The sequence below is a fragment of the Gopherus flavomarginatus genome, chromosome 5, assembly GCF_025201925.1.
Source record: "Gopherus flavomarginatus isolate rGopFla2 chromosome 5, rGopFla2.mat.asm, whole genome shotgun sequence".
Taxonomy (NCBI): Eukaryota; Metazoa; Chordata; order Testudines; family Testudinidae; genus Gopherus; species Gopherus flavomarginatus.
In genome coordinates, this window is record NC_066621.1 from 63,113,441 (window position 1) to 63,136,849 (window position 23,409).

The window sequence follows — 23,409 nt, forward strand, 5'->3', positions numbered from 1 at the left end:
ATCAGAGGAGAAGCCAGGATGGGGAGACTGGGAATGCCAGGCAAGTAGAATTGGTCAAGGAGTCTGGAGGGGAAACTGGGACTGGAATGAGGAGCCCGAGGAGTGAGGGACTGACTGTGACTACCTATGTGACTAGGACAAGGAACCAGAGTAGAGACATGACTGGGACATGGGCAGAAGCGATCAGGCTTGAGGGAATAGGGACAGGAGAGTCTGTGACCCCCCCCTCCCCCCAGCATAGTCCCATCCAGAAACTAGAATGGAACCCAAGATTCCTGAGTCTCAACATTCCACTGCAGTCAGAAGATATCTGTGAAACTTACAGGCAAAATGTGTCTCTTGTCTCCCTCTAGTGCTGGTCCACAAAGAGGATGACAACCTACTACTACTATCAATTTCTCTGTTAGCGCAGGTGGCAGAGGTCTGTGCTGTGCATCTAGAGAATCCAACACCTATGATGAACCATCTAGCTGAAAATTTGGTTCCACATGATGAAATTTCTGGGGGGTTTTCAGGGTGGTTTGGTTTTTTTTGTTTTCTTTTAATGCTAAAATTCAATTTAAAAAACTCAGGTAAAAGAAGTTCATGGTTGCAACATTGAACACTCAAAAGTTAGTAAATGCCAGAATTAAGGTTGCCTGCTGACCACAGTGGGAGGAACCTATGCAACTTTAATTGAGCCCCTTTGTGTATATCCATTGTGATACAGACATTAATTATATTACCACATCCTATTTTTCCAGAGAACTGATGCCTCACTAAGTGCACAGGATGAACCTGCTCTTGAGATGGTGTAACAAAGGAGAGTGTTCTCTGTATGACACCTGCCTTATTTGTTGCAGAAGCTGGAATGTGTGTGTGTAGATGAGGCAGGGAACTGGAGAACAATAAAGGATCGTCTAATGATTAAGGCAAATGATTACTGCCCTGGAGCACTGGAACCTATTCCTGCCTGTGCCAATGCTCCTGATGCTGGACGAATCACTTAAATCAGACTTTTTACAAATGGCCACTAATTGTGTGTTCCTCATTTTTTGGATGACTGATTTGAGATCTGATCTGAGTTGCAGAGTTACTGAGCACTCACAGCTGCAGCTGAAGTCAATGGGAGCTGTGCTTTGAAAGTATACACTGAAAAATCAGGTCGTAGGTATCTCAGATGGGGCAACCAAAATTAGTGGGCAGTTTCATAGGTTCATAGATTAAGCAGCCAGGGGACCACTGTGATCATCTAGTGTGAATTAGCTTTAATGTCTCTGGGTCTCAGTTCCCTATCTGCTAAATGGGAATAATACCACCTCACCTTACAGTGATGTTGTGAAAATAAATTAATTAATGTTTGTAAAGAACCCAAGATTGTACGACGACAGCGCCATTTTTTCCCATAAGGAAATTAATAATAATTGTGTCTTTGAGACAGGATTTGAATAGTATGCAGTAAATAAAGCCTAGGGGGACACATTGAATGTTGAATAGCTGCTCATTAACTGTGCACAAGAGGCGGTGGGAACCTGTGGCAAAAATATGTGATCATATAATTAAAGACTGCTTAAGCAAAAGGGGGCTGAATTAAGCAAACTTAAATGGTATTTTAACATAGTTTTTTGTGTGTAATAATATACAGATTAGAGAACATGTAATACCAAAATTCTTGTTGGTTATAAATTAAAAATATTGATGAGGATATGTTTTTGAATCATGAACTTGTAATAGGTTAGAGGGTTTACTTTTTCCTGGGTTTAGCTAAAGCAGAAGGGAATGTGCCAGTGTTAGAACAGCATTATGTGTGTAACAAAAGCCTTGATGCATGTTCCTGTAAGAACAGACGTTGCATCAATCCTTTTCAGCTAGAAATGTATGTAAAATGAACGATACAAAGCTAGGTAATTAGTCATGAGAATTAGATCCCAAACAGGCAGATCTCTCTTCTTAATTTTGATCATGATATGATGATACTAGAGAAAAAATGATTTTAATGTCTTTTTTTTTTTTTAATGGGAACCATGCAGAAGTTGCTCTAAAACTGGGGGCCCATTCACAAGTATTACCACTAAAATGCCAGCAAGGTCTGGGTTATCATCAGTAAATGCTGGGCAAACCTGACTTCCCAGAACACTTGTGGAATTTTGAGTTAATGAATTAAAAAAAAATGTTCTCCTATGCTTCTGTTCTTTTTCTCCCTGTTTTTCAACACGTGCGTTTATGTACAAAGAGAGACACACCCTGTCATACAGATGGTTAAGGGTTAATGTCTCTCTTACCTGTAAAGGATTAAGAAGCTCGGTAAACCTGGCCGACACCTGACCAGAGGATCAATGGCGGGGAGGGACAACATACTTTCAAATCTTGCTGGAGGGAAGTCTTTGTTTGTGCTGTTTGTTTTGTTCGTTGTTTGCACTTGGGGCTAAGAGGGACCAGACGTGCACCCCAGGTTTCCCCAATTTTTCTGAAACAGTCTCTCATGTTCAAAATAGTAAGTACTAGCTAGAAAAGGCAGATTAGTCTTATGTTTGTTTTCTTAACTAGCAAATGTGTATTTTGCTGGAAGGAGTTTTACCTCTGTTTGCTGTAACTTGGAATATCAGGCTAGGGGGGAGGGAGTCCCTCTAGGCTATATAAATCTGATTACCCTGTAAACATTTTCCATCCTGATTTTACAGAGATAATTTTTAATTTTTTCTTTCTTTAATTAAAAGCTTTCTTTTTTAAGAACCTGATTGATTTTTTCCCCCTTGTTTAAGACCCAAGGGGATTGGGTCTGAACTCACCAGGGATTGGTAGGGGGAAAGGAGGGTGGGGGGAAGGTTGATTCCTCTCTGTTTTAAGATCGAAGGAGTTTGGATCAGTGTAGCCTCTCAGGGTAACCCAGGGAGGGGAAAGTCTGGGAGGGGGAAAGGAGAGGGGATGGTTTATTTCTCCTGGTTTTAAGACCCAAGAGGTTTGGGTCTTGGGTTCCCCAGGGAAGGTTTTGGGGGAACAGAAAGTGTGCCAAACACTATATATTTTGGCTGATGGCGGCGCTATCAGATCTAAGCTAGAAATTAAGCTTAGAAGTGTCCATGCAGGTCCCCACTTTTGGACGCTAAAGTTCAAACTGGGGGAAAAATACCGTGACACACCCATGTACATTTATGAGTCAATAACAGCCATTTCTGTCTACTTTAAGAAATACAACTCTTCACAAGTACCCTTAATGCAGTGTATTTCTGCTTATTCTTCGCATTCTCTCCCTTTCTTAGCAGCTGCACCCCTTCCATCATTTCTTTGTCTCCCACCCTCTCCTACTCCTTAGTATTAAAGCACAGATTGCTCAGCCCTGTACAAAATGCAGGGGAATGCTTAGTTTTTTGCCCATTGAGAGTATACAGTCAAAACAGGCCAACAAGACAATACAGATACAACTCTGGATACCTACAGGAAGGATGTCAGTGCTGCACTGCTTTAAATGATCAGGTGCGTAATCACACTGACCGTTTCCATTGCTATTTTTAGGCTTGGTTGAATTAATGTAATTAAAAGCAGGATTTGAATGGAGGGAAGGTGGTCAGTTTGTGCCCCAGGAGCCAGGTGTATAAGGGCTGCGTGGAAGAATGTCTGGTGAGTAGTGAAGGCAAAAGACAAGGAACTGTGGGCAAAAAGTAAGAGGGAGGAAATAGAAGAACATTAGGGGAGGTCGGCAGGCAGGAGGGGTGCTGGTGTGTGCGCCTAAGGAGGTGAAGCGGAGAAACTTGAACTTGTTGTGGAAGGTGAAGGGAAGCCAGTGGAGGGATTCAAAGAGAGGGTGGCATAGTCCAAGCAACAGGTGAGGAAAAGTATTTGATGGTAGCTGTGGTGGTATTTTGAATCAGGGGAAGGCAGAGAGGTGCAGGGCAGGGAGACTAGAAAGGAATGACCAAGTTGATAGATGACCAAGACATAGACAAGTGGTTTAGCCATGGGGACATAAAGGAATGTTTCGTTTATCTTACCTCTCAAGTTAGAGTTTGGGCTTTACATCAGATTGGTTTGCTATAACTTTCTCTGTGAAAGATATAAAGACTTGCTAAAGAAGGCGGGGCGGGGGGAGTGTTGAGATCTATTAAGAGACACTTAGCCATCATGGAATTCGGCTTTGCAAAGTGTCAACTACAAAGCAAATTGCCATATTTCTCTGCAGGGGTTTGTTCTTTCATATGAATTACATCTAATCTGACATACAACATGATACTAACAAGTAATCAAGCCCTCAGCCTCAATTTTGGTGAAGAATCTAGATGGTGTGTTTTTTGGTCTCCTCCATATCTGTATCTAAATCTTGCTGCGTCTTCCTTTGTCTCAAATATCCACCTCCTTCTGTCTGTTCAGAGCACTTGCCCAAGTCCTTATCTTGCATCTTGAATACTATAATCTACTCCTCTTTGCCTTTGATGTCTACAGCTATTGCACATGCTACCAGTAGACTCATCTGCCTGGCCCATTATGATAACTACCTTTCCCTTCTCTGTGCATGTCTCCATCAAGTTACTAGATCTGAAAGGTAGGGTGGGAATCAAAGGTAAATGGCATTAAAGGTGTGGTTAAGAAACGTGTACATTATGTGAAGGGGCTCTCCCTTCACTACCACATCATGTACAAGCTTCCTAACCTGACTTTTAATGCCATCACCATTTAGTGCTCCTTCCTCTACCCCACCTTTCAAATGTAATAGAGTTAGTAATATCAGCCTCCTCACTAACTGGCTTTACTTGCCTGCATGGCTGCTTTTTTCCACAAAGATCTCTGTGCTTTTTCCCAGGCCACCCCCATGTCAAAATTTGTAAAGCTGTTACCTTATCCTATTTTAGTGCCTCCCACCTTTACTCTGTTGCATACAAATCACTACCATTTGGCACTAGTTTGACTGGTGAGCACTTGTTGCTACTAAGAGCACTGTTATCACTAAGTTATCCATGCACACCTGTCTGTGCTATAACCTCACTCCCTTCTCGCTCTTGTTCGTTTGTTTTTTTTGTCTGGATCTTAGATTGTGAGTTCTTTGGTGCAAGGATTTTCTCTTTGTGTTACTACTTTGCATAGTGCTTAGTGCCTGTATAATGGGTCCTGATCCTTGTTGAGAATTCCTAGGTGCTCCTGCAGTAAAAATAATAGTAATTTGGTTGTTCATTATGGGCCAGATCTTGCTCCCAAGGAAAGCAGCTTTGACTTTGACCATTAATTTCTGCAGGAACAAGAACAACCGCTATGAGTAAATACATCTGAAGTGAGTGAAAGACTGGTCTCTGGATAGTCACACAGTAGGAAAGAACAATCATTATAAATCAATGCCTGGCTTTATTGCTTTCTTACTCTGCTACATTAACAACCTTAATTTTAAATGCTTTCAGTAGTTTGCATTATGCTTCAAACTGATGAAAGCTTGGTCATATGTCAGTGCAACTCTGTGAAACAGAGAATGAAACTCATCTGAAGATATCTGGGCGATATTAATTGATTTTTTTTTTAATGAATGCCTCCATTTGCAGGAATCTGCAATGCAAACAAGCTGTTATTAGAAAGTAATACATATTATAATTAGGGCAAGCTTTTAAAGATGCTTTGAAGTCCTAAACATTTTTGAAATTCAAATGTGGAATGGAAATAAAGGAATCTGCACAATAAAGGGACATTAAATTATGTCCAAAAAAAATCCCTGTTTTTATAGATGTAAATATATGCCATAATTAGTGGTAAGTAACATGAGTAGGATTGTTGAGTTTATTCCTATTCTTATTTAAAACAGCTGTGGTGTGAAAAATAATTCTGCTTCTCTTTGCAATATGTTGTAACAAACAATTTACCCATGTAGTCAGTGTTCAAAAACGGCTTGTCCGCATGGTTGCCTCCCACCCCCCACAGTTCCTCCCCAGGAGCTTGCAGCAGACTTTCTGGACATAGAAATGCTTTGTGTTCTTCATTCACAAAAAAAGTTGTTGCTTGTGTTTTTTCTTTTTAAATATGATATTTTTTATTTTATTTTATTTTTTTGGCAAAAGAAGTGAAGTTTGGAATTCCCCCCTGCTCACTCACCACTTCCGACTAGCAAATGATTTGCAGTTCACAGATGTAATCTGTGATGTGGATTAGTCTACAACCAGCATGCAAATGTATTCAGAAGAATTTAGAAATGGAAGAAAGCCGCAGTCCCCCTCTTTTTCCCTCCCCCACCCCTTTATTTTTAAAACTGGACCGTCTCTGCACAGCAATCTCATGTGGTGCTTTTGCAGGACTTCTTCACAAATTGATACAAGGGCATTAGTGCCTCAGAATCAATAATGAGTCAAAAGGGAAGAGCAGCTGGGAGGAGGGAGCAGCTTGGCCTGTCCATCAAAAGCCTAACCATGTGGCAGACCTGGAAGCAATTCCAAAGCTGCAATGTAACTATGTGCCAAGGACCCAGATGCTACCATTGGAAAACATTGCTTCACAATTTGGAATCTCTGCCTTTGATTACTGTTCCGAGAGAAAGAGGGGAGATATAATGTGATCATATGAATGACACCTCTTTGCAGTCAGTAGTAGTTAAACCTGTAAGTTGTTAACAATACATTTAATTTTAACTACTGAGGGCTTGGCTACACTCGAAACTTCAAAGCGCTGCCGCAGGAGCGCTGCCATGGCAGCGCTTTGAAGTGTGAGTGTGGTCGCAGCGCCAGCGCTGGGAGAGAGCTCTCCCAGCGCTGCAGGTACTCCACCTCCTCATGGGGATTAGCTTGCAGCGCTGGGAGCCGTGCTCCCAGCACTGCGGCACTGTTTACACTGGCTCTTTACAGCGCTGTATCTTGCAGCGTTCAGGGGAGTGTTTTTTTTCACTCCTCTGAGGGAGAAAGTTGCAGCGCTGTAAAGCGCCAGTGTAGCCAAGGCCTGAATGTTTGTGTAAATTATGCTGGTTGCTCCCTAAATACCCTTATGTTACTACTCAGTGCTTTTTTCTTTCTGTTTGGTGGGGAGAATTTAGAGTCTTTCCCTGCAGTTGTTGCCAATGCTGCCTTTTGGTTAACCGAATCCATTATGACACAAGCAACCTATCCCCTTCTTGCTGTAGAGACAGAGCAATGATTCGTGTGAAGTTGTTGTTTGTTTGTTTGAAGCCAGTTCTGTTTCCGTGCGTGCTGTGATGCAGCATGTCAAACACTTGATACTGTTGATATACAATGTTTTCAGTGCTAGATACTGGCAAAAAATTGTAGTGATAAGTGAATCTGTTATATTGTCTGTGCATTGCTGTACAAAAAAAACAAGTGCTTACAAGCAGGGCAGGTCCATCTCCTGAGACTTGTTCAGCGCTTTACAATTCAGTGATAAAAGAAAATCTCAAAAATGAAACACATCGATCTCCTTTTTATATATAACCTAAAAATAATAGTTTGAAAATGTGTGAAGTTATATTTTTAGTTCAGTGATCTTACCACTTAAAATCCAAAAGTCCAGCTTTTACATTTTAAGCAGAAGATCATTGTATAAATATGGTGATCAAAGTTTTTGGTTGTTTTGTTTTGTTTTGTTTGCTGGTTTTCAGACCAAACAGAGCAGATACTAAATTACTCTGCTTTTTTTGTGTCTCTAGACTTATTGTTTAGGCTTGAAAAGGATGACCTTTTTGACAATACGAACATGTGAGGAGTATTTTAGAGAGGACTTCTTATTTACTTTGGACATAAGTGAAGCAGAGAAAGGAAATGCTCTGATAATAAAACTGTAACTGTGGGGGCAATAGAAATTACTATTTTTGAGAGATTATTACTATCATCCACCATGAAATAACTATTTTTTAAGAAATACCTGTTCTTAAGACATTCCAGTAGAGCAGCCCTGGCATGGTTGAATGGATGTCACTATTTTTCATATTCAAATATAATTGCAGACCAGCTAAGATGGCAAATTTGTTATTACTTTTAGTTCAGAACAATTTTTTACAGATCACCACGAACACTAACATTAACCAGTGAACTAATGAAAAACGTGCAAGAAACGAGGAATAAAGATAGAATTCTTTTCTGTTAGTACATGACTAAAGAACTGTTTGTGTTACTTACATGACTCTTAAGTGACTTCTCCACTGATTAATTTACCAAAGCAAGCCTGCAGTAATATCAGACCTCTGATTTCTTCTCCCCACCACTAATTACCTCAGTATGAGCCATTATCAGCATATTGCCTGCAAATGTTTGTTCCACAGAAATGGAATGTAGCTGCTAAGTAGAATTTAAAGAGTTGCTGCCTAGTTAAAAATTAAATAGTGCACACAAGTGACTTGATATTGTCAGAAGTGTGGATTACACATGATCTAATATGTAAACATATTTGTAAACTGGGTTTTAAAAAGTAATCATGTAAAAAGGAAGATGTCCTCGATCTTCCTGAACATGTTCAGAAAGTACCAGAAGAGATTTTTGTTGTAGTTTACTTAAATCTCTGTTAACAATAAAAACAAAGCTGGAATTAAGAGTTAAACAGCTAAACTGGTAGAAAGTACATCTGCCCACTGAAACTCCCACCAAAGATTCAGCTGATTCTTGGGCTTTTTTTTACAATAGTTGGCCGTATGTTGTGACACCTGGAAATTATTATTTTTCTGAGAGGTTTAGTAAACAACTTTATACATAATGGGGCAAATCCTGCCCATTCCCTGCAGGCACGAAATATGTGACCCTTGCCAGTGTCGATGCTAGAACGAACAAGTCTAGCTGTGAGGACTTCCATGGATGTGTTCAGTCCCTGAATCAGCTGCTTTAGGGCTGATTAAGAGGAAACCTTAAAGAGTGGCTCCCAGATTATGAGGTGCACAATGGCAGAACAGCTTCACTGCTGCTGCAAGAATTGAGAGGGAGAACTCAGCCTCTGACCCATGATACCCTTTTCTAATATATTTACTCATGCTGTGCACACGGACTAGGGTTTGGCTTTAAGTAAAGAAAAGGGAGCAGTGAGGCAGACAGAACCATGATCTCTTCTCTTCTCTTTAACCGGTGAGCCTCCGTCTGTGCTAAGATAGTGTGGTGATAGAGACTATGAGTGGCTGGATAGATATTCACTCTGTAGAAATAGCTAAAGAAATATAATTATTTTTTAAAATAGTTTTCTTCCAGTAGGCCCCACTTCAGTAGGGTACATGCGCCTGACTTCGAGCAAGGTAGCAATCCCATCAAGGGGATTTAAGTATCTTGCTGAATCAAAGCCATATTACTTATTATCAGTGATGGAATCTTCTCTCTATGATACCCCCTCTTTTCTGTCACCTCAAACGTCTTCCTTTGTGGTGATGGTGTCATTGCTTTCAGAAAGGAAAAAGAAATATAATTGTACCAATCCTCCAGTGCAGTATTCATGAAGAGGAAAAGAAAACTCTACTCCTTTTCTTCACAAAAGTCAACACATGGACTAGCCTCTGCCTTTAGTACTTGCATGCTGTTGTGGCTGGCCAGACCTAGTAGTCAGAGCCAAAATCAGTCATGAGACAGGAGACAAGAGTCAGCTGGGTAAGGATACCAGGAGGTCAGAAGCAGGAAACAAACTGGAGATCAGAACAGCGAGTCAGGAACCAGAGTTAGGCCGGGTCAGGAGACCAGGGAGTCAGAGACAGGACACAGACTGGAGGTCAGGAACTACCAAACAGATGCCAGGAGTCAAGCTGATTTGGAATGCCTGGAGATCAAGTCAGGGGAGTAGAAAGCACAAAGGCAAACAGGGTGAGCCCAGCTGTTCAGAGAGTTTCCTGTTCCTGCTGCAGTCGGCCACTCTGGGACTTTGCCAATCAGACCTCAGAGGCAGAGCCTCACACTACATCTGGGCTTCATGGGTCTTAGGTTAGCTATTGCCAGCAGGCTGCAAGGTGGAGGGTCATAGGGTGGCTGCTCTCATGAACCTTGCTGGCCTGCATTCGAGGCCCTGAGTCATGACATTGCCACCTTCTCTTGTGGTTTCTGTGGAAGGCCCAAACCAGGATGGGAGTGAGAATGTTTGCAGCTGACTCCCAAGTGTGTTCTACCAGGCCGTAACTTTCCCAATCAAACAGTTAACATAATTTGCCCTGCTTAATCTTACGGACGAGAATTTTGTGTACAGCATATTTCTCCTGACCCTGTTCATGCACTGCTGGGGCCGGTGATTGGGCTTTATGAGGAACTGTGTTCCCAATGTATGGTTTTAGAAGTGAGACATTAAATATAGGGTGGACTCTAAAGGATCAAGGGAGATGGATCGGTTAGATTTGTTGCTGAATCCAGTAATGGGCCACGGAATCTTTAGTCTAGTTTTTGAGAGGGTCTGTCCATGCGGAGATGTTCTGTTGAAAGCCATATCTGTTCTCCTACAGAATAGGTGGGATCCTGTTGTCTGCATTTGTCTGCGTACCTTTTGGAGTTCTTGCTTTTTTCAAGGTATCCCTTCACCACCTCTTGGACGTGATGGATGTGTTGTACTAGGTCTGAGGCTGATGGGTTGGGGGAGGATGTAGGTAGTTGTGGGTGAAATCAGATGTGGTACCCATAGTTAATAAAGAAGAGACTGTGGCTTGTGGATGCATGGTCCACATCATTGCACAAGAATTCTGCATAGGGTAGTAGTGAATACCAGTCATCCTAGGGATGGTTGATGTCGTAAATATTATTCAAGGATGTAATTGATTCTTCCTGTTCGGCTGTTTTACTGAGGATGGTAGGCAGAGGACAGTTGTGCATAGACTGCTAATAAACATAGGACCTTGTGCCAGAAGCAGGCAGTAAACTTTGGCCCTTGGTCAGAGGTGACATGATCAGAAAGTCCATGAAGATAGCCTATGTTGTTTATCCAGAGCCAGGTGGTTTCCTCTGTGGAGGGTAAGCCCATGCTGGAATGAAGTAAGACATTTTATAAAAGCAGTCTACCTCCATCAGGATGATGATGAAACCACTAGATTCTGGTAGTTTTCCTACAAAGTCCAAGGAAATTGCCTCACTGGGCTGAGAAGGAGTGTCCAGAGATAGGAGAAGACTGCAAGCTCTCTGGCATGAGATCTTGGTGTGAGCATGCACCTTGAAGGAATCTACAGAGGTCTCTATCTTGGGGCATACATGGGGCCGTCAGAAGTAACGGGATGTTAATTGTTGGGTTTTATATCACGCTAAGTATCTTTCAGGTGGGAGTCATGGCACCGTTGAAGAACTGCCACTCTCACAGGTCCTTGGGGAACACAGATGTGATTATTTACAAATGTGATCCCCTCCCAGGTGTCGTACATGTCTCTGTTGGTAATGGCCATCTCATAAGACAGAATTCCAGAGATAGACACAAAGAAGATGCATGGGAGCAGGTGCTGGCAGTAAGTCACATTAAGTAAATGATCAGACTTGAGAATGTGGGCTGGTTCTAAACTGGGGCCTTGTGGGTCGGAGCCATATCTTCTTCGAGTGCTTGCTCATGTCTATTCAACTTAGGTGTGTGTGCTCTCCACATGCACCGATGCTGGAAGTATTTTTCCCCTCAGCAGTATCCATAGGGGACTGGCTCTGGCACCCCCTGGAGTGGCACACACATGCCATGGTATATAGGGTGCTGCTGGTCCCTCCCCCCCGCCCAGTTCCCCAGTTCCTTCTTGCCAGGGTGCTGTAACTGTTGCTGCTTCAGCTAGTGCTGTTGCTGCTTGTTCGTACGAACTAGTTATTTCTTGTATTATAGTGTATATAGTTTTCTGTTAGTGTTTATAAATCCCTTAGCTATAGGTATAGACTTCGTAGGTCCCGAATGGGACTTTATCTCGGGACGGGGCATGCCCCGGTCCCCAGGCTTTAAACCCTGTGATTGCTGCAAGAAGCCCTTGCCCGTTAGTGATCTACACAGCAGCTGTCTGCATTGCTTGGATGAAGGGCATATTAGCGAAAGTGCAAAATTCGCAAGTCCTTCAAGCCAAGGAATAAGGAGGAGTGTGATATTCGTTTAAGAGCACTCCTTATGGAGTCAGCCCTCACCCCGGCACTAGAGCAACGCCCCGACTCGGCGCCAAGTACCATGACCTCAGTATGCAGTGCCCCACCGCGACCGTCCACTGGCCGGCACTGGTCACTATCCGTGGCTCCGACCAAGAAGGCAGTGTGAGGCCAACCTCCCGCAAGGGAAAGGATAAGACTGGGTGTGAACAAGGTCCCATGCTGGGCAACTCTTCACCCATGTTGGGATCTCAAGCCCAAGCTCTGGGCATCACTGCGTACGGGCACTTCCTGGCCCTGGGCCTGTTGCGACTCCCGGGCCCGCTCGTCATCCTGATACTGCTCATCAAGCATGAGTCGTAGATCGCCAGCCATCATGGATCCATCGAGCGTCACCGGTCCCAAAGACCCCACTCCAGATCAGACTCCAGGCAGAGTGACCAGCACTGGTCAGGACAGAACCACCGTTCTGCTCTGTCCTGGTCACCAGGGAGCAATCACTCGAGACCCAGCCCTGGTTTGAAGCGAGATTCCCTGATGGCGGGACAAGCTCTGGTACCGACACTGAACATTATCACCACTGAAACCGGCCCTGTGGCCTCAGGCACAGTGGCTGGCACCATGGTACCCACGGAACCCCTGGGGGTTCACCCAGCCCTCTGAGGCTGCCCACTTCCTGTGCAGAGCCTCGGAGAGACCAGCTGCCTCTCTCTCTCCTGCCCTCCTCCAGTGCATGAAGCCTCGAGCGTGAGGACCCCGCAGTTGTAAGAGGGAGCAGGGGAACAAGCCACTGGGCCACCAATGGTTGTGGAGGACGCTATGGCACCAATATCTTTCTTGTTGTCACCTGACAAGACTATAATGGGGCCCCCTTCCCCAGTTCCTCTGGAAGACACTACCACTAAAGCGCACCAGGAACTACTGAAGAGAGTCGCTGCCTACCTGGGTCTTTAGGCAGAGGAGTTAGAGGAGCCCTCAGGCTTTCTCTTGGATGTCCTGTGCTCCACAGCACCAGCCAGGATGCTCTGCTCCTTCGTAATGAGGTCTCTAAGATCACTAATGCCCTGTGGCAAACTCCCTCCTCCCTGCCACCCATCTCCAAGAGGGCTGAGCGCAAGTATTTTGAGCCAGCCAAGGGCCATGAGTACCTGTACACCCACCCTGCTCCCAACTCCCTAGTGGTAGAAGCAGTTAACCACAGGGAGCAACAAGGTCAACCCGGGGCTACCCCTAAGAACAAAGACTCTAAGAGACTAGACTTTTTTGGGCATAAGGTTTATTCATCCTCTAGTTCCAGTTGAGGGTCACCAACCATCAAGTTCTCCTTGGACTCTGGTTTTAACATGGGGCAAGCCATGGCCAAGTTCAAAGGCTCTCTTCCTGAAGCTTCTAGGAAGGAGTTCCAGGTAATCATGGAGGAGGACACAACTGTGGCCAGGGAGACACTCCAAGTGGTGTCGGATGCAGTGAACACTGCCACCCAGACATGGCCTTGGCCGTCACCCATGCGCCAGCATCCTGGCTGCTCCTCTCCGGCTTGATCACAGAGGCTCAGCAGTCTATGCAAGACCTTCCCTTCGATGGGAAAGCCCTGTTTGCAGAACAGATGGACAATAACTCCATGGCCTAAAGGACTCTGGCACAACCCTTAAAATGCCTGTATGTTCCCGGCCCTGCCTGCAGGTGGTTCAAGCCGCAGCAGCCTCAGAGCCAGGGGAGCCACCCTTGCCAGGAGCCTCCCCAAAAGAAATCCAGAGGCTACTTGCGGTGTCCTAGCCAACAGCCTTTGCAGGCCTCTCAGTCGAGTCCAACCTGCAAGAAGAGGGTGGTCAAGTGCTCATTCTGAGGGTACGCTCGAGAGTGACCTACCAAACTGTCCCCAGGATCCTCCCTCCCCTATTTTTTCCAGCCGCCTTTTTCCTTTCCTCCCTGACTGGGCATCTATAACATCAGACAGATGGGTCCTCAGTAGGGTGGTGCAGGGTTACACCCTAAAGTTACTTTTTAGCCCTCCTTCCCACCCTCACCTCGCCGTCCCTCTTCAGTGACCCTTCTCCTGAGAGTCTCCTCGTTCAGGAGGTAGAGGGGGTTACTGCAACTAGGTATGGTGGAGGTCATTCCTCCAGAGTACAGGAGCAAGAAGTTCTATTCTTGAACTGCTTCCTAGCGACGCTGTAAGTTCCGCATGGTCTCCCTGGGCTCCATCATCCCCTCACTGGATCTGAGAGACTGATACGCTACCCTCAGTCTGAAAGATGCATACTTTCACATCGCCATCTTTGAGGGACACAGACGCTTCCTCCCGTTTATGGTAGGTCCCAACCACTATCAGTTTGTGGTCCTCCTGTTTGGCCTAACGACAGTGCAGTGAGTATTTACCCAGTGCATGTCAGTGGTGGTTGCTTACCTCAGACATCGGAGTGTCCAGTTCTACCAGTACCTTGACGACTGGCTAGTCAAGGGCAGCTTCAGGTCCAAAGTGATGTCATGATGCTGTTAGTCACTTGCCATTGCCTGGGCCTATTGGTAAAGACAAAAACTCCACATTAGTTCCAGTACAGAGGATAGAGTTCATCGGAGCAGTGCTTGATTCGACCTGCACCAGGGCATTCCTGCCACTGAAGAGATTCAGGGGACTGATGGACCACTTTGCGGAAGTCACCGCATTTCCCTGACCAATGCCTGCACCTTCTAGGTCACATGGCAGCGTGTACATATCTGGTGCACCACACTGGCTCTAAATATGACCCCCACAGCAGTGGCTGGTGACAGTCTACTCCCAGTCCAGGGACCACCTGAAAAAGGTTGTTACCATCTCCTCAATGGTACTTACCTTGCTGCAACAGTGGACCGACCCTGGGAAAGTCCTGGAAGGAGTTCCCTTCGTCAGTACTCCACACTCAGTCGAGGTGGTTTCAGATGCCTCAGACCTCGGCTGGGGGCATTCTGTTTCTGGGACTTCTGCATCGGCCATGGAATCCACCTAGAAGCGTGTCACCTTCCAGGTGCCAAGAACATGCTAGCAGATCACCTAAGCAGGTACTTCTCTCACCACGAGTGGGTAGCCATCACAATCTTCCAGAGGTGAGGAACTCCCCAATTGGATTTTTTCACCACCAGGCAGAACAGGAGGTGCCACAGTTTTGCTCCAGATGGGGTCTGGGCAAGGGCTCCCTCTCCGATGCCTTCCTCCTGCCCTGGGCAGCAAGCCTGATGTATGCATTCCCTCCAATTCCACTCATCAGCAAGGTTCTAGCGAAAATCAAGAGAGACAAGGCTCAGGTTATGATGATTGCCCCAGCGTGGCCTCACCAGCACTAGTTTGGGATGCTCTTGAGCTTGTCAGCTATCCCTTCGTGGCCCCTGCTGAACCAACCAGACCTGCTGTTACAGGATCATGGTGACTCTTGCACCTCAAGCTCTTGTCCCTCCACCTCACGGCGTGGATATTATGTGGCTGACCCCTGAGGAATGGGCCTGTTCAGAAGGGGTCCAGAAGATCCTCCTCAAGAGTAGAAAGCCCTCGACTAGGCAGACTTACCTGGCAAAGTGGATGAGATGCTGTGCAGCTGAATGGGGCTCCTCCCCTTCATATTCTTCAGTGCAGTTGATCTTAGACTACCTGCTTCATTTGAGGAACCAGGGCCTGGTACACTCCTATATCAGGGTGCATCTGGCGGCCATTTCTGCCTTTCATCTGCTAATCCAGGGCAGACGGTGTTCTCTCATGATGTGGCGGTCAGGTTCCTCAGAGACCTTGAGGGACTTTTTCCTCAAGTTAGGTCCCTGACCTCTCAGTAGGATCTCAGCTTGGTTCTGTCCAGGCTCACGGGCCCACCCTTTGAGCCTTCGGCCTCATGCTCCCTGTCTCACATAACGTGGAAGGTAGCTTTCCTGGTGGCGGTGACATCAGCAAGGAGAGTCTCTGAGCTGTGAGCCCTGACCTCAGAATTGCCATACACTGTCTTCTGTAAGGACAAGGTCCAGCTCCGGCCCCACCCAGTTTTCCTCTCCAAGGTGGTGTCTACTTTCCACATGAACCAAGTCATCTTCCTTCCAGTCTTCTGCCCTAAGCCCCATGAGACTAGTGAAGAGAGGCACCTTCACGCTTTGGATGTGAGAAGGGTCCTGGCTTTCTACCTAGATCAGACAAAGCCTTTCCGTAAGTCTACTCAGCTTTTGATCTCTACAGCTGATAAGATGAAGGGCCTCCCAGTGTCCACGCAGAGGATTTCTAACTGGATCACCTCTTGCATTTGGACCTGCTATGAGTTGGTGGGAGTCCCTCCACCACCGATCATCAGAGCCCACTCGACCAGAGTGCAGGCATCTTTGGCATCCTTCCTGGCACACTTCCCAATCCAGGATGTCTGTTGAGCCTCGACGTGGTCCTCAGTGCTCACGTTCACGGCCCACTATGCTATCACTCAGCAGGCCAGGGATGACGCTGAGTTCTGCAGAGCTGTGTTGCGATCTACACATCTGTGAACTCCTACCCACCTCCAAGGGGTACTGATTGGGAATCCTCTAAGTTGAATGGACATGAGCAAGCCCTCAAAGAAGAAAAGACAGTTACCTTTTCCGTAACTGGTCTTCTTTGAGATGTGTTGCTCATGTCCATTCCACGAGCAACACATCTTGAAGAACACCAGTTACTGTCCATTCAAGACAAGGTGTCAACCGTGCAATTTTTGGTTCCAGGGTGTTAGGTCAAGGTAAAGTTAATCTGGGAGAAGAATTAGGGCCTACTGCAGCTGTCACTGGCTTAGGGCCTGGCCCTGCACAGGTCCTCCAGGTTCTTATGGTTGCTAAACACTTGGACTAGTTGGTGGGCCTCATCCAAATAGTGTTGCCACTCTTTGAAGTGATAATTGCCAGCAGCTCCTTCAAGATCTCATAGTTTCACTTAGCCAGCTTGAGCTTCCTTGAGTAGTAGATAATGGGGTACAGTATTTGCTTGGGTCCAGGCCTTTGGGAGAGGACTGCCATGATTGCCAAACTAGAGTCATCGGCTTCTACAACAATAGCTTGTCACATTTGGGTGGGTCACTACTGGAGCAGTGGAGAAGGTAAGCTTCAACTGCTTGAATGCATGCTCGGCCTTGGGGGACCAATGGAACTGGGTGTTTTCCCAGAGCTGGGCATTTAAGGGCTTGACATTTTCAGAAAAACTGAAAATAACATCTGGTAGAAGTTCGCAGAACATAAAAAACTTTGTATGTCACGCACATTGCGGAGAAGGTGGGAGTACCCAGTGACAAACAGCCTGGACCTTGCACAGATCCATCTTGATTCATTCCAGGGACAGGATGAAATGCCAGGAACTTAGTTCAGGCCTGATCAAATATGCACTTCCCAAGTTTAGCATAGAAACCACAGTCTTGTAGTCTCTCCAGGACTGTGCCAATATAAATGGTGTGTTGGTCCAGATCGTCTGTGACAATCAATACATCATTTAAGTACACTGCTACAAATTGGTCCAGTAGGTATCGTAGCACATTGTTAATGAAGTGCTAGAACATCGCTGGGGCATTAGTCAGTCCAAATGGCATAACCAAATATTCAAAGTGGCCGTAGCAAGTCAAAAAGGCAGACTTCCATTCATCCCCCTTGTGAATACAAACAAGGTTGTAAGTTCCCCAAAGATCCAGTTTAGTGAATATGTGAGCAGCTCCATGCAATCGAAGAACTTAGGGATCAGGGTTGCAGGGAACAGTTCCAGATTATCTGATTTAGGCCTTAGTAACTGAAACAGAGGTGGAGACTGCCGTCCTTCCTTTTTATGAAAAGGACCAGGGCATCGGCTGGTGAAGTCAATTTGCAAATGAACCCCCAGACCAGGTTCTGTTGGAGACATTCTCCTCATACTGACAGTTTGGTTTCTGACATTACATATATCTGCCCAAATGGTATCTTCCCCCCTCGCTGTAGTTCTGTGTGGTAATCTTAGTCCTAATGTGAGTGGAAGTTTTCCGCATTGTTATTCTCAGAGACATCAATCTAGTTGTGATACTTGCGGGGGGAGTTCCATAGTTCACTCAATGCAGTGATTCTCAACCAGGGGTATGTTCATCCGTGGGGGTACGGAGAAGTCTTCCAGTGAGTACATCAACTTATCTAGAGAGTTGCCTAGTTTTACAACAGGCTACATAAACAGTACTAGTGAAGTCAATACAAACTGAAATTTCATACAATTACTTGTTTACACTGCTCTATGTACTGTACACTGAAATGTAAGTACAATATTTATATTCCCATTGATTTATTTTATATGTAACCCTTCTGCCCCTCTGAGTTGGCAGCAACAAGGGCCGGGTTCAGTATCCAGGGGTTCCGTTTCAGTAACACAATGCATAACCGGCTCGAGCCCCCACCCAGTGACCTGGGACACTCACATACCACACCCCCTTGGGCGCCTCTAGGAGGCAATACTTCCCCTCTCGCAAGCACGGAGTCTGAGTGTAGCAAAATCTTTTTAATAAAGGGAGGAATTAATGCGGCATCCCATTGGAGAAACACCACAAACAGGGTTATAACACAAACCATAAACAAAAACCCACCTCCAAGTACGTTTGGCACTGTCCTTTTTCCCCTTAGGGTTTTAAGTCCAATCACCCCAAAGTCCAACAACCCAAAAGTCTCTGGTCAATGCCACCCCAGAGTTCGAGAGTTTATCTGTAGAGGTCCCTCCCCCCAGCCTGGATAGAAAGCGGCACCTTACGTGGTCCGGGGCCAACTGCCCTGCCTCTCCGTGGGTTCTGCTTCCGCCTTCTCCACGAACTGCTCCGCTTTACCAGCCGCTCCACGCTGCTCCTCCAGCCGTCCTCAGAAACTGCTCCGCTCCACCAGCTGCTCTGCTCCATGAGCTGCTCCAGTTCTCTCTGCAAACTGCTCGGCTCCGCTCGCTCTGTGGGCCGCTCCACCCGTCCCACAGCTACTCCGCTCTGTCAGCTGCTGTGCTGCCACCAGCTGTCCCGTGATCCGCTCCAGCCGTCCCCACAAACTGCTCCACTCCGCCAGCAGCTCTGTTCCACAGTATAGCTTTGGGCTCCCCCCTAGTTAGCACCGTACTCAGTGCTCTCAGCTCAGTGATTTTAGCTTTTTAGTGATTTTCACCTCTTAGTGATTCCAGCTCATAGTAGGGGAGCCCCAGTGCTAGTGCACCATTAGCCCAAAGTGATTTCAGCTCAGTAACCTGTATTTAAATTCTTAAGGGAATAAAAAAATCAACTCTGACATTCCACAGTGGAGAGAGAAGGGGGTGCAACTGGTGCTTCTGGCTCCACAAGGAGACTGCACCACCAGGCACAAATACCTGTCCCCAGCCTCTCTCAATTCTCTGGGTTTTGGAACCCATGTCCCATGTCTAGCCAGTACCACCCAACTGAGGGTGAGCAATTTGTCACCAAGTAGTCCCACAGCTTGGCAGTCTGGGATAGGGTAGGCGTGCCTATGCAAATACACTCTCTGATATTCTTTCCACCAGATGTCAGTGTAGAGCTTATCCTGACTCTGCTTACATATAATTATATGGTAAAAATGAGAAAGTAAGCAATGCTTCAGTAATAGTATGCTGTGACACTTGTATTTTTATGTCTGATTTTGTAAGTAAGTAGATTTTAATGGAGGTGAAACTTGGGGGCACACAAGACAAATCAGACTCCTGAAAGGGGTACAGTAGTCTGGAGAGGTCGAGAGCCACTGCCTTAGTGGGGTCTTCCATAGGGGTGACTACACCTACTTGAACCGTCTTGAGTCTGGGTACAATGTTCTCTGGTCCCTGGCCTGCTGACAGTAGACTTCCAACGGGAAAGTGACCTGCTCTTGTTCCACTTTGTATATGTCATGAGGTGGTGAAAGTGCACTGTATAGGAGGCCACTTCCCTTGTTCCTGCCTCAGGGTGGCCTCAGCCATTCAGGCTCAGTGCAGGTAACTGAAGACAGTTGACATCAGTTGGAGAAAGCCTTCCCTGTTGGACAGCATGGGGCTATGGCCTTTTAGCGTGGGGGATGCCCACTGTAATAGGTCTCCAACCAGCAGGCTGATTACAAGTCCACCTTGGCCAAATCAGAGGATAGATCTGGAGCCCTATCAGAAACAGACAGCGGCACTGGTTCGTGAATCCCTGGAACCACCAGCTGTTCCCATCGAGCTGTTTGAGCAAGGGTATCACAGGCCCCTTTCAGGCAAGATGCTGTAGGCTGTGTTTGCAGGCCAGTGTTCTTGGTGCTGGTCTGCCTCACTTGGTCCTGCACCTGCTGGCTGTCCAAGGTCAACTGTGCAATTTGGGCCTGCAGTGCTTGATCATCCACCAGTGGCAAGAGGCCCATTTGGGCAAGTTCAGTGCTTCTGGTGGCCATAGATGTGCTGCTAGGTCCATCCTTCTTGCATTGGGCTCGGTCCTGCAGGGTTACTGAGGTCCAGACAAGCCGCTGTGGCTGAGTTGTGGGCAGCCATACCTAGTAGTCAGTGCCAGGATCCACTGTCTTGGGAAAGGAGTCAAGAGTCAGCTGGGTCAAGATACCAGAAGTTCAGAAGCAGGGGACAAACCAGAGGTGAGGAACCACAAGTCGGATGCCAGGAGCCAAGCTGAGTCAGAATGCCAGAAGATCAAGCTGGGGAAGCAGGAGCCAATAGTAGGAAGTGCAAAGCATAAAGTCCAGAGCAGGCTAAAGTCCAGTTGTTCACACAGCTTCCTGTTCCTGCTGCTAGCTTAAGTAGGACTAGTGGGCCAGTCAGATGCTCTGGGAATCCACCAATCGTACTGAAGGAGCAGGTGCTCACACGGGGACTGGACTTCATGTGTCTCGGGTAAGCTCCTGCCAGCATGCTGCCAGATGGACAGTTGGAGTGTGCCTGTTCCCATAAACCTTGCATGCCCAGGCTTGAGGCCCTTGGATCATGACATATGCCACTCCCATTCACTTCTGTTAATTAATTGTGTATCCACGGGCAGAATTAGGGCTTGTCTACACTTACCGGGGATTGATTCATCGGTGGTTGATTTAGCGGGACTAAACCTGCTAAATCGACTGTAGCTCGCTCTCCCGTCAACTCCTGTACTCTACCTGAACGAGAAGCACAAGGGGAGTTGACGGGAGAGCATCTCCTGTCGACATAGAGCAGTGTGGACCCCGCAGTAAGTAGATCTAAGTACGTTGACTTCAGCTACATTATTCACATAGCTGAAATTGCATACGGTAGATTGATCTCCCCCATAGGGTAGACAAGATCTTAGTGGGCCTATAGTTAAAAGGAACAATGGGTCTTTTAATGATAGGTGTGCAATTGTTTTGTTGCTTATAGTTTGAAAAACTTACCACTTTCCTAAGGTTTTTACTGTGACACTGAACTTATACCTATGAAAGAAATGTATTTTTACTTATTAAAAAAGAACACCTGAGTTTTACTTTCTCTCTCTTTAACTCTGTGGCAGTTATGTTTATAGACTTGCCTCTTTCCCTCCCCACTTTTGGTAGGGAAAAAGAGGTAGGCTGAGAGTTAATTACTGCTCATTACTATGGCCCTCCTAGATAACAAAGATAATATTCAATATCTGTTACTTTCCCCCACAGGCTGACTTAAACTGCAACATTCAAGATGATACAGGAGCATTTTATGGAGTAACTAGTCAATATGAGAGCTCAGAAAATATGACAATCACCTGTTCCACCAAAGTCTGCTCATTTGGAAAGCAAGTAGTAGAAAAAGTAGAGGTAGGATGTACTTCTGGATGGTGTTACTCTGCTGATTCATGCTATTATACAGTACATTTCTGCCAATGTAATGGCAGTACAAAATGGAAAATTGACTCTAATTCATTTTACTTAATCCTCTTATCTCACTTTCCTACCCTCCTCCAGTCTTTCTTGAAGGAATGTTTTCCTTCCTGATAGTGCTTTGGTTAGTTTGGATTACTGTGTTTGTGGTGACACTAGTGAAAGTAAAATCCCAATTACTTACTGACTTAGAGTATCTTTTCCATCCTTCCCCTGGCAACCACTGGCAACACAGCAACTTACCTTCAGCTGGGGAGCCTGGAAGCAACGCCAATGCTGATTCCTGCATCTCCCCAGCAAAAGAGCGATGAAGCAGAAATAATTTTTCTCGCATTTTCAGCTGGATGCATCACTCTCATGACAATTCAGACCCACATTTGGAACCCTATTAAGATGGCAAGCAGCTCCCACTGTATAGTTTAGTTGGTTAGGTATTGGGGGTGGGAGGGTTGTATTGTGATGTTACAATGATGTACCTTTTAGCGACCACCACCACCACCATTTGTTAGCTACATTTCAGTTGTTGCACAGTGACTTCCAGTTTACAGCTGTAATTTAAGCATTTATAGAGGCAGGAGCTGCTGTGCAAGCCCTACTTTTGCTATTGTGGTCCCCATAAATGGGGACTACCAAAGAACAACAACTTCTGGCATCACCTCCACTATCCCAGTCCTGGCTGAAGTCAGCAGCCCAAGAAGTTCAGCCAGCCATTGAGAACTATTTATCATGACAATAGATAGTTGTGGGGTGGAGGGCAGGAAGGCACTGAATCACAGACCCATCCCCTTAGTGGGATCTGTTGGGCCAGGTACTAGTCTATTCTCCTTCCTTCCATCACAGTTGACTCTTTTCCTCTGATGTAGACAATTGCTTAGTGAGTCATATAGTAATTAAAATATAACATTAAGATATGGGTAAAATTACCCCCTCTTGCTTCGTCTGTACCCAGTCATCTTTAAACTGTTTTAAAATCATTGAAGATCAAGTATGCTGTGAAGTTTTTCTCAATGCATTTATTCTCACTTGAGCGCTAGCTTATACAGGCCTCATTCTCTGAGATTTAAAGTGATAAACTTGGAAATAAATCAAGATTGCATACCCAATATATAATTTCCAAAATTAGGCTATGGAAGGAGATTTGTGTGATAAGGCTAGCATTTCAGATCAACAACTCCACTTTGTACATGTTGGTGTTTCCAAACCAACAAAGAGAACCAACCCAACATTTTGCATTCTCTCTATTGATCACTGTAGAAATATGTTTATTGGTAAATATTCTTAAAATGTTTTTCATTTTCTATTCAGACGGAATATGCAAGGTTTGAGAATGGCCGGTTTGTGTACAGAATAAACCGCTCTCCAATGTGTGAATATATGATCAACTTCATACACAAGCTCAAACATTTACCAGAGAAATATATGATGAACAGTGTATTGGAAAATTTTACAATTTTGTTGGTAAGCATTCACTATTCTTTACGACTGAGTCTAAACTATGTTCTGTTTTGGCAGGGGTCAATTAACTTTGAAATTAAGGACCAGACTCTGCAAGCCTTACATATATAAGGCCAAGTGGTCCTACTGACTTCAGTAGAACTATTCATGGAGTTAGGTCCTATTCAACCTGAGGAAGAGTGATAGAGTCTAGTTTCAAAACTGGATGTGTTGTTTCCCAAACGTGGGGTCTCAGTCCTGTAGGAGGACACAAAAG

At 45.6% G+C, this 23,409-nt stretch overlaps 1 protein-coding gene across 3 annotated transcripts in view; it reads left to right on the forward strand.

The window, feature by feature from the left end:
• Positions 1-23,409, forward strand: part of TEAD1 (TEA domain transcription factor 1) — a 220,077-nt gene that overhangs the window by 190,199 nt on the left and 6,469 nt on the right. For all 3 annotated transcript variants that reach the window (XM_050955139.1, XM_050955137.1, XM_050955138.1), the window contains 2 exons: positions 21,495-21,635; positions 23,004-23,156. In XM_050955139.1, coding sequence (XP_050811096.1) covers positions 21,495-21,635; positions 23,004-23,156 — 294 coding nt within the window. The remainder of the gene's footprint in view (positions 1-21,494; positions 21,636-23,003; positions 23,157-23,409) is intronic.